The sequence below is a fragment of the Osmerus mordax genome, chromosome 1 (assembly GCF_038355195.1).
Source record: "Osmerus mordax isolate fOsmMor3 chromosome 1, fOsmMor3.pri, whole genome shotgun sequence".
Classification (NCBI taxonomy): domain Eukaryota; kingdom Metazoa; phylum Chordata; class Actinopteri; order Osmeriformes; family Osmeridae; genus Osmerus; species Osmerus mordax.
In genome coordinates, this window is record NC_090050.1 from 3,204,312 (window position 1) to 3,215,423 (window position 11,112).

The 11,112-nt window shown below is 41.8% G+C and overlaps 1 protein-coding gene across 6 annotated transcripts; it reads left to right on the top strand.

The window, feature by feature from the left end:
• Positions 1–3: 3 nt before the first annotated feature.
• trim107 (tripartite motif containing 107) lies at positions 4–10,886 on the top strand. 6 transcript variants are annotated; one of them, XR_010876763.1, is made up of 3 exons: positions 4–512; positions 1,599–3,223; positions 10,722–10,886. XR_010876763.1 is itself a non-coding variant. In XM_067238104.1 (2 exons), the coding sequence occupies exon 2, from the start codon at positions 1,604–1,606 to the stop codon at positions 3,140–3,142; it is 1,539 nt and encodes a 512-aa protein (XP_067094205.1). In that variant the 5' UTR covers positions 4–512; positions 1,599–1,603; the 3' UTR covers positions 3,143–3,633. The 6 variants fall into 6 exon arrangements, 4 of the variants coding, with proteins under 4 accessions (XP_067094205.1, XP_067094230.1, XP_067094214.1 ...); XR_010876762.1 differs by lacking the exon at positions 10,722–10,886 and adding an exon at positions 5,290–5,370; XM_067238104.1 differs by lacking the exon at positions 10,722–10,886 and having other exon boundaries at positions 1,599–3,633.
• Positions 10,887–11,112: the final 226 nt, after the last annotated feature.

The window sequence follows — 11,112 nt, forward strand, 5'->3', positions numbered from 1 at the left end:
AAATTACACTTACAGGACACGCACATCTGTGGAAAGTGTGTATATTACTGCGTCCATTACCATGCGGATAGATCATTTATATAATTTAATAAGAGCAACTGGAATGTTAATTATGCGGCGATATAGGACTTCTGACTTTTATGGCTCTTCGTTTCCAGATCATGTGATTCGGGTGATGCTAGCTGCCAATATTTGAACAGGAACCATTGTCTACGCTGTTTCAAGACTGTAGGTAGCTATGTAACAGGTGTTTCAAAATGTGTAGTTCATCGCTGTAATTGTAGTACATCGCTGTAAAAACTTTAAAAATATATTTGTGACGCCATAACATTGTGCTGTTTTCGATCTTGAAGGCTACTTTTGGAATCATAGCGTTAGTCCTACATACGCCCAACTTTCGAGACAGGTGCGCACCTTGCTATATGCTTCTGTAACCAAAATGTAATTGGGGGGAATTTACCTTTTCAAGCGCCCGGGACAGCTAACGTCAAAGATTTGTAACTTTTGTAAAGGTACGTGTATATATTTAATAGCTGTAATTTATAAGGAAATCGAAAGTTACCAACAGTAACGCCCACATTTATCGTCTCTTGGACTTCGTTCCATGACTCATCAAAAATGAGCCGTAGCCTCGGTACGGTGTTCATTTTAGGACATCCTCAGATCTCAGACTCCATTCTCAAACGAAAAGGCGTCAGGTCTCAGACCAAAAGTCGTCAGACTCAGGCGAAACGGCTTCAGTCTCAGAAAAACCTTTGTCATTCTCAGACAAAACGCCGTCAAACCTAACGGCATCAGAAAAACCAAAACGTAAAAAAACCAAACATCTTTCTCAAACAAAATTAGCAAAACAACTTACTTTTGATATAATATGAAATAGTTATTTTCTGCAAGCTAGTTTCGGTTGCCATGGATACTACAAACAAACTTCACCATGTCCTAAAATGAACACCCTACTGTTCATTTTAGGACATCCTCAGATCTCAGACTCATACAAAACGACGTCAAACCAAACGGCGTCAAACCAAACAGCATAAAAAAGTTTTCTTGTTGTCACATTATCTGCTTGATTGGTTTGACAGCGTTTTGTCTGAGAATGACAGAGGTTTTTCTGACGCCGTTTGATTTGACAGCGTTTTGAATGAGAATGACAGAGGTTTTTCTGACGCCGTTTGGTTTGACAGCGTTTTGTCTGAGAATGACGAAGGTTTTTCTGAGACTGAAGCCGTTACTCCTGAGTCTGAAGAATTTTGTTTTGAGAATTGAGTCTGAGATCTGAGGATGTCTTAAAATGAACACCGTACCGCGGCAACAGTTTCCTTTGTCGAGTAAACACGAGCTGGAGCAGACCTGTTATGATACTATTTATATTTTCCAACCAGTTGTAAATAATGAAAAAATATAAGATTACCATCAGAAAAGATGGAGCTAAAATGACAGGGACAAATCAACAGCGATTAAGTGTGTTACAGTTCAATTTTTTTTAACGTTACAAATTTGTTTTTTATCACGCACAGTTGGTTACTTTTAATAGATAGTATACAGATCTTTTAATTGTATTTTTTTTAATAACATTTAATTGTTTTTCTCACAATCAGCCACCATGTCACATTGTGAGATGGACGGGCCTCTGGCATTGGAGCTGAGCTGTCCTATCTGCCTGCAGTTATTCTTGGAACCAGTGTCTTTACCCTGTGGCCACATCTACTGCATGGCCTGCCTGCAGAAGGCAGTGGATGCAGACCACCATCGCTGCCCTGAGTGCCAGACAGAATATCAAGGAACCAAGGACCTGATGAAGAACTTCAAGATGTGTAGCATCATTGAGAGATACAAAGCCACAGCAGGAAGCCGTCCTACAAATATTGAACCCATGTCTGACACTGACTACACAGTTACACCTCAGGTGGTCCACCAGGTGGCGGTAGCAACTAACCCGACCAATTTTGATAGCTCAGGGTGTCCTGAAAAAAGGCAACAGGATTCAGACCTGGGGGGCAAACAGGCTTTTCATATTGCTGGTCCATTATCCAGCTCCTCCTTAAATAATGAACTAGATAATCCCAAAGCCAAAACAGAAATGGATGAACTAAAAGACAAACTAGCATCCCAATTGGCAGAGCTGACACACAAATTACAAATGTCAGAGGAGCATCTGAAGAAGGAAGAGGTTAGGGAGATGGAGGTGAAGGCCCACAACAGCCAGTTGAGAAGGAGGACAGCCAGGCAGCTGGAGCAGATAATGGAGTTAATGCTAAACTACAGCGAGGGGGTGACAAATTTGATTGAGGTAGAACTTAAACCCATTGAGGAGGGTATGGAAAGTCGCAGCAAGCAAGCAGTAGAGGTAACCAAGCATCTGAGCGAAGCACACTTCCAGGCTGAATCCTTATTGACTGAGAAAGATGAAACTGTGTTTAACACTGAACTCCGGATGGTATTGCCACGCATCGCGGAGCTCATGGCTCAGCCATTGAAAAACTGGGATGGTAATCTTGAATCCCAAATCAACCCAGACCGGGTTTGTTCTGAGCTGGAACGGAAAAATGTTGAGTTGAGGATCGGACTTGGGGCGGCTCAGCGCTCTATACGAAACATCCTCAACCCCTCAGAGTTGACCTTTGACCTTGAAACGGCTCATCCCAACCTCGTGCTATCAGAAGACCTTAAGACGGTGACCTATAGTGCAGTGAAACAGGCCTACCCACTCCTGCAACAAAGATTCAGCAGTTTCCTCCAGGTGCTCAGCTCCCAGAGCTTTTATGGAGGCGAGCATTGTTGGGAGGTGGAACTAGACGGTGCCCCCTGGATTGTAGGTGTGTGTTACAGCAGTAAGCTGGCACGTAGCGGGCTAGCTAGTGCCCTGGAGAGCAGCCGCAGTTCCTGGTGCCTGATGTGGGTTGATAACCTGCTCAGAGCCTTTGAGCAAGGCAATGATGTTCCACTGAAGAGGACCACAATGCTGCGCAGGATGGAGATCAGGCTCAGCTTCAAGACCAAGAGACTGAGCTTCTACCATGTGAGCCCTTGCAGTGGGAAGACTCACATGTACACCTTCAAGGCCAACCTTACGGAGCCAGTGCACCTGGCCTACAGGATGATGGCAGGCCAACCTAAGGCACACATCACAGTGTGTTCGTGAGAGCTTATAGTCGAGCCTAACTGTGATGGCAGTGTATAATCTTTTAACCCTTGTGCTGCCTTCGGGTCACATGACCCAAAGGTTCACAACGAACCATCGTTGTGTTTACCCAATACAAAAACAAATAAAAAGCATTTTGTTTTAACCTTTGCAATGTGGGGGGTCTGAGACAGCCCAACGGTTAAAAGAAAATGCTTCACTTTGTTTTTGTATGCGGTAAAGTTGTTGCAATACAACGGTGGGTCACAATCACTGATGGGTCAGAATGACCCGAAGATAACACAAGGGTTGTTATAACAAACCCAAAAAATCATTAAACATTCTATGTGAATGCAGTAAATACTCAGTGCTGCAAAAATATAATCCAGAATAGTTTTGCAAGATTAACATAAAATGTATAACTATTTAGGTTGGTTTAAGCACATTTTAGGCATCTGTGAAGTCACACTGCTTGCCAAAAATGTTTTATGAATAAAATTAGATTTAAAGGGATCAAGGTTTGTTTGTTGTTGTTGATTTTATGTGTCTATCCAATTTATTTACATATTTTTGGGACATACTGTATGTTCTGGATGTAAACATTGATGCTGATTGCAATGTATTGTTCTAGAAACATTTGTATCTGGTGACAAGAAAACCACAGGAAACAATTAAGTAATCAAGTTTAACACTTATTCATATTCTTTGCACGCAATAACGGTCAACAATTAAGAGAAGACTTCACCAGAGTAAATACAGAGGGTTCACCACAAGATGTAAACCATTGGTGAGTCTCAAAAACAGGAAGACCAGATTAGAGTTTGCCAAAAAACATCTAAAAGAGCCTGTACAGTTCTGGAACAACATCCTATGGACAGATGAGACCAAGATCAACTTGTACCAGAATGATGGGAAGAGAAGAGTATGGAGAAGGGAAGGAACTGCTCATGATCCAAAGCATACCACCTCATCAGTGAAGCATGGTGGAGGTAGTGTTATGGCGTGGGCATGTATGGCTGCCAATGGAACTGGTTCCCTTGTATTTATCGATGATGTGACTGCTGACAAAAGCAGTACGATGAATTCTGAAGTGTTTCGGGCAATATTATCTGCTCAGATTCAGCCAAATGCTTCAGAACTCCTAGGACGGCGCTTCACAGTGCAGATGGACAATGACCCGAAGCATACTGCGAAAGCAACCAAAGAGTTTTTTTAAGGCAAAGAAGTGGAATGTTTTGCAATGGCCAAGTCAATCACCTGACCTAAATCCAATTGAGCATGCATTTCACTTGCTAAAGACAAAACTGAAGGGAAAATGCCCCAAGAACAAGCAGGAACTGAAGACAGTTGCAGTAGAGGCCTGGCAGAGCATCACCAGGGACGAAACCCAGCGTCTGGTGATGTCTATGGGTTCCAGACTTCAGGCTGTCATTGACTGCAAAGGATTTGCAACCAAGTATTAAAAGTGACAATTAGATTTATGATTATGTTAGTTTGTCAAATTATTTTTGGTCCTTTAAAAAGGGGGGGGGGGGCACATATAAAATGTGTTGTAATTCCTACACCGTTCACCTGATTTGGATGTAAATACCCTGAAATTAAAGCTGAAAGTCTGCACTTAAAGCACATCTTGATTGTTTCATTTCAAATCCATTGTGGTGGTATACAGAGCCAAAGTGATAAATTGTGTCAATGTCCAAATATTTATGGACCTGACTGTACATAGAGATTTCTCATGAAAATCTTTTTAATCATTGACATTAAAGAAATGTAACACAGCCATACAATAAATCAAAACAATGTAACTCAGCTTCGCAGGAAGAAGACCCTGGCCTCGCCAGCAGTGCGCACGGGCCAAGCATGCACCCTTAAAATAGCATCTGAATAACGCGTCACCAACTTTTGACTACGTTTTTCCTGGGGGGGGGTGTTCCATCAACGTCGATTAAGGAAAAGCGAGACTTATTTCACTAAGTCTCACTTACGTTAGCGAGAGTTCCGTTCCATTAAGGTGGCTTATTCTAGTTCTAGCTACGTAACCAAGGTAACTTATACTTCGGAACTAGCCTGATCCGTGTCAGGCTAAAAGTCAAGCCAGAGCCTGTTTAGGGAGAGCCTTGCCACTCCATATTAACCCTCGTGCTGCCTTCGGGACACATGACCCAAAGGTTCATAACGAACCATCGTTGTGTTTACCCAATTTTACCCAGTACAAAAACAAATAAAAATAATTTTCTTTTAACCATTCCAATGTGGGGGTCTAAGACAGCCCGACAGTTAAAAGAAAATGCTTCACTTTGTTTTTGTATGAGGTAAATTTGTCGCAATATGACGGTGGGTCACAATGACTGATGGGTCAGAATGACCCGAAGATAACACAAGGGTTAAGCCCCATTGTACCGAATTTGTTTGCAGTTCCACCAGAGTTCCACTGGGGGTGATCGCGAGCGAGTGCATGTTGAATGGGAGTCTATGGAGCTAAACGGCTAAATTTGTCTCTTTCGCCTGATTGTCGTTGAGAAATCTCCGATTTGATTGTAGTTTTTGCATGTTCAACATGGATTATTGGTCGAAAGTTGAATGAACGAGTACTTATGTCCTTTTGATTTCTTACAGGGTGAATTGTTGTTGCCTATAACACGCTAGCATTCTGCTAATGAATGCTGATTGGTTAGTGAAGGACTGACTACGACCAGAGCTTCCGCTTGATGGCATCCGATGCTGAATCAGAATGTCAGAGCATTAGCAACATTAGCAACAACATTAGCAAGCCAAAACTCTTTCTAGCATATGTATTGACAGGGAGAGCCTAACCTGTCAGCTGGGCCCCGTTCGTCGTAAGGGTTGAAGCTAAGTTAATCAATTGTCCCTTTATCCCGTTAACATTAGCGAGATGAGTGAGAACAGCAAATATCGGTTCGTCAACGGCTGATCCGCATCCAAATCATGTTGTTAATTTCAATCAGGCTAAACTTATCAGGGAAATTGCACGTGCACGTCCTACTTCAAAAGGCAGGAAAGGTCGATCACAAAAACCGCGATTTTCTAACGGTATGATGGCGGAAAAGACGAAAGAGAGAGCGATGATAGGCTATTCTCGCCATCCGAGCACATAACTATTATTATGAGTCTCTAAGAAGACAATAATCATATTATCATGGCTAAGTCAAACACCGCCACCGCTGCCAGAGCAAGACAAGCAGCTTGGGAAAAAATTGCCAATAAGCTAAATGCGAAAGTTTTGGGGAAATGTATAGGCTCATCTTAAGTGCCTCATTACCCCAATCAATCAGATCACATTTCTTTAATTGTGCCTGCTGGTATAGGCTTAATGGAAATTAATAATCGAATGAGATCTTGCTAGCGAAAATAATGATTCAACTCTTTCAGAATAAGTAGGCTAGATAAAAACAAGGCCAAACAGTATCTAATTGATACGAATTCATAGACAATTATGAGGATATATGTAGGCTACTGCGCTTATATCATGTACTATATATGTGTATATGCATGTAGGCATATGTGTAAATCCCTCTTTGATGTCATTGACTGGGACATGGCCAGGGAATATGATGAATTGATTCATCAGCTGGTTAAGCGCCAAGTACACTTTTCTTACAGCAACGCATGCTGCGGCTTTGCTATGGCGTGAAATTAGTGCCAGGAGAGCGAGCTCTGTAAAAACGATTTGTAACTTGCAAAAAAGATTTGTGTCTCTGTAGAAAATGATTCGTGTACTTGCAAAAAAAAGTTTTGTGTCTCCGTAGAAGAAGGTAAGATTTGTGTACTTGCAAAACAGATTTGTAACTTGCAAAAAAGTTTTGTGTACTTTAAAAAAAAGTTTTGTGTCTCCGTAGAAGAAAAAGATTTGTGTACTTGTAAAAAAAGTTTTGTGTCTCCGTAGAAGAAGGCGGGAACAATGCTCCCAAAACCATCTAAGCCAATCAAATATAGCCATTTCTGTGTCTAGTATCATTGGACATTTTCGTCTGTCTATCACACAAAGAACGTCAGCGAATAAGAACAAAACTAGAATGCTGATGATTTCAATGGCGAGTCATTTGGTAAGTAGTTCAAAATATCCATGGGCATGTATCTTTAATGCAACATTTAAAGATTATTCGGTTAGCACACTCTTAACAGTATAAATTAATGTCGTAGTAAGTTGAATAGTTTTTTAATGTAAATATGTATACGGATATTTAAGTAGACGACCAGGTATTAAACCTAGCGCCCTCACATGGAACTGCAACCAGTTCTGAACCCGGAAGTTTCCTGAGAGTGGCAGTTCTTCCAATATTAGACATTCTCTGGTCAAGCTAAACTAAAATGTGTTGCAAATAATTTCAAACAGGCGGAAACAGAATCTCAAAAGATAGTTCCGCCAAGGGAATTTCAGCCTTCCGAGCATTTTTGTTCCGTCCGTGTTCGGATACATAAGGGGGTCAGGTGGCTGAGCGGTTAGGGAATCGGGCTAGTAATCTGAAGGTTGCCAGTTCGATTCCTGGCTGTGCAAAATGACGTCAAGGGCAAGGCACTTCACCCTACTTGCCTTGGGGGGAATGTCCCTGTACTTACTGTGTCGCTCTGGATAAGAGCGTCTGCTAAATCGACTAAATGGAAGTTTAAACCTTTTTTTCTCATAATGACCCAGTATGAATTAGGCTAATTGCCGTGTTTCTCTCATCTTTTAATAAATAATGATATATTATTAGGCTGATCAAAATAAACCACTTAAGAAATGATGTCACTTAAACCGTTTTCAAAAGTCATTGGATAATTGACATAAGCCTAAACTATAAAAGCAGTGCATCAAAATATAATTTATTAATATGACCCATCATGGCGTGTCCATTCATCGACAACCCTGTGGACGAAGGTACACAGATCATTCAAAGAGCAGTAACCCAACCAGCCCCACGGGTCTTCAGAAACAGAAACAATCCACTGTGCTTCCCTGACGACTATCTGTGGGAGAGGTATCGGTTCAGCAGGCCCAGCATAGTTTACCTATGTAGTCTGCTGGAGCTGCACATAAAGAAAAAAAAACACAGCAGCCAGGCTTTGACCACTGTCCAGTCTTCTGCATAGCTCTGCGTTTCTTTGCTTGTGGGACATTCTTGTACAGTGTTGGGGACACAGAACGTCTTGCAAAGGCAACTGTATGCCGGGAAATAAGAACGGTATACCTTGCTCTAAAGCGGTACCTGAATATCTACGTCTGTTTTCCTGGTCATCGTGAGATACGAGTCAAAGAGACTTTTTATTCAATTGCAGGTATGTGACAGTATTATTTTTCAAGAAGTCTGCAGGTTGACAAGCATTAATTGACTCCTCTCCTGTACACATGTGCGAATCCAAGACCCATCTGGACCTGTGGAGGCAGACTATTGTCAATCGGAAATCTTTCCATAGCCTAAATGTACAGGTATGTACCAGCCGAGGACAATTGTCCATACACTTGAGGGGAAAAAAAGTATTAATTAGATTGGATGAAATGTGCCCTTCTACAATAGAGCTAATTATGTATTTGTATAGGCATGCCTAGCGATTTCAAATTAACGTTCTTTAAAGCAGTGTGCCCCATAATTGAACACACTTATCTTGTCAGATGAGCTGCAATGCAAGTTGCCTGATCTCCAACATTGAGGCAAAATGGCCCGGCTCTGTCCATGATTCCCAATATTTCGAGCATCATCTCTTTCACAGAGGTTTGCACAAGGCAAGAGCATGCTGTTACTATAGGGCTTACATAACAGTTGCCTGTGCAGTCTTGCACAACATCGCCACCCTACGCTGTGAGAGCCAGAGTGTTGCCAGAGGAGCAATGGGAAGAATTGAACCCAACCCTTCAGGACAGAGATGGAAGAACCGTGCGGGATCTTTACAAGAATACTTATTTCAGTTAACCCATTTTAGTCACGGTCACCTTTGTTTGAATTAGTTTTAACTATTTATTTATTTATTTCAAAGCTCAGAATTTCAGTTAAATTGGTTTGAATTCATTTAAGAGGGAAGTTTGTCCTTGTCTTCCTTGAGGGTTTAGGGGGGTTTTAGGTGCAGTTCTATGGGCATATGTAAAGGCCTCTGTGACATTGCAATTTCATTTTATTTATTCATCCATTTTCATCAAGCTGTGAAGACAAAAAAGAAAAGTTATTAAAAAGTCCAAACATGACCTTCTGCAGTGTTTTAAATGTATATATACATCCTTCTCCAGTTTCTCTATCTCCAACTGAATATTTTTTTTTTTTTATCTTCTGTACTCCATGTCGAGTTTTTTGCTCTCAATGTCAAGAAGCAAATGCCTCTTGTATATTGCCCGGACATCCTGTGAAAAAGAAGATCGTCAAAGTAGCCGATTATGTCGTCAATAGCAATATTAATAGTTACCTACTTCGCTCCTTGCCAATGTTCTTGCCATTTCCTGCTGCAAGGTGTATGGTTAAACATAATTTAAAAGAAAATAGACATCCAATAACATTATTTGGTCTTACCTCTGGCATTCTTACCTCTGGCATTTCTGTCATGGCAGAAATGGTCTCTTCATCAAGGGCCATACACATGCTAGTACCGTCTCCCTGCAAATGGAGCACAGCAGTTAAAAAGGCAAATAATAATGTAATCATGCACAGCCTTTATGAAAGGACTACTTACGGGATCAATGTAATGGCCTTGGGCCCCTTCAGTGGGATCCAAAAGGGATATTTTATCTCCAGTCACTGAAAGATAGGCCTGTTAATTTTACCATAGAGAGACTGATACCTTTTGAGGAAAGGTATAGCAGTCAAAATACCTTGAACATATTTCTCCCGAACACCTTGGGGAAGGACGTCGGAAGAGGTCCCACCCTCTATTCCCTCTACTAGAGGGCGCCCTCGGTTGAGGCTTAAGGCCAGCTCCTCCGCAGGTGTGAGGCTCTCTGAAGGTGGTCCCCCACCAGTCGCAATAGTGGCACCCATCTTTTTAGTGGCTATAAAGGGTGCAATTTTACAGAACACTTTACACTAACATTTGAATTTACTAGGCTACTTATACTTACCACTCTGGAAAATGTTCTTTTATTTAGTTTTGACTTGCTGCCAAGTCCTTTTTTGAGTGTTCAGGTGGCTGCTGTTCCATTTACATTTACATTTAGTCATTTAGCAGACGCTCTTATCCAGAGCGACTTACAGTAAGTACAGGGACATTCCCCCGAGGCAAGTTGGGTGAAGTGCCTTGCCCAAGGACACAACGTCAGTTGGAATGACCGGGAATCGAACTGGCAACCTTCGGATTACTAGCCCGATTCCCTCACCACTCAGCCAACTCCCTTACAGACTCCCTGTTGAGAATAGCCCAATAATTAGGCCTACAGCAAGTCGGTCAGCAATGGTTTGACAAGCCACCTCCCTTGCTTTATTAATAATTGCCTTATTACCCTTTTTGACAATGACGTCTCAATAATCCTGATATAGTTGCATAAAAAATGTCTGCTCCGCAATGGAAAAAACATCAGTTCGGGCTGTCTGCCGTTCTTTTCACCATTTCTCTTCTTTTGACGATCGCCTGTTCTGGGCTGCTTAACCCTCGTGCTGCCTTCGGGTCACATGACCCAAAGGTTCATAACGAACCATCGTTGTGTTTACCCAATTTTACCCAATACAAAAACAAATAAAAATAATTTTCTTTTAACCTTCGCAATGTGGGGGGTCTGAGACAGCCCGACGGTTAAAAGAAAATGCTTCACTTTGTTTTTGTATGCGGTAAAGTTGTCGCAATACGACGGTGGGTAATGACTGATGGGTCAGAACGACCCGAAGAGAACACAAGGGTTAAATACTACGTGCGCGTCCACAGTTTGAGATTATGCAAGTCTGGTTTGTGTTAGCGTTGATTGTTAGTGGAACGGAACGTTAGTGGAACGGCTTGAGGCTTAAGTCTAAGTTGACGTTTACCCAAGTGAGACTTATTCATGTAAGCGCGACTTGCGTTAGCGACGTTGATGGAAC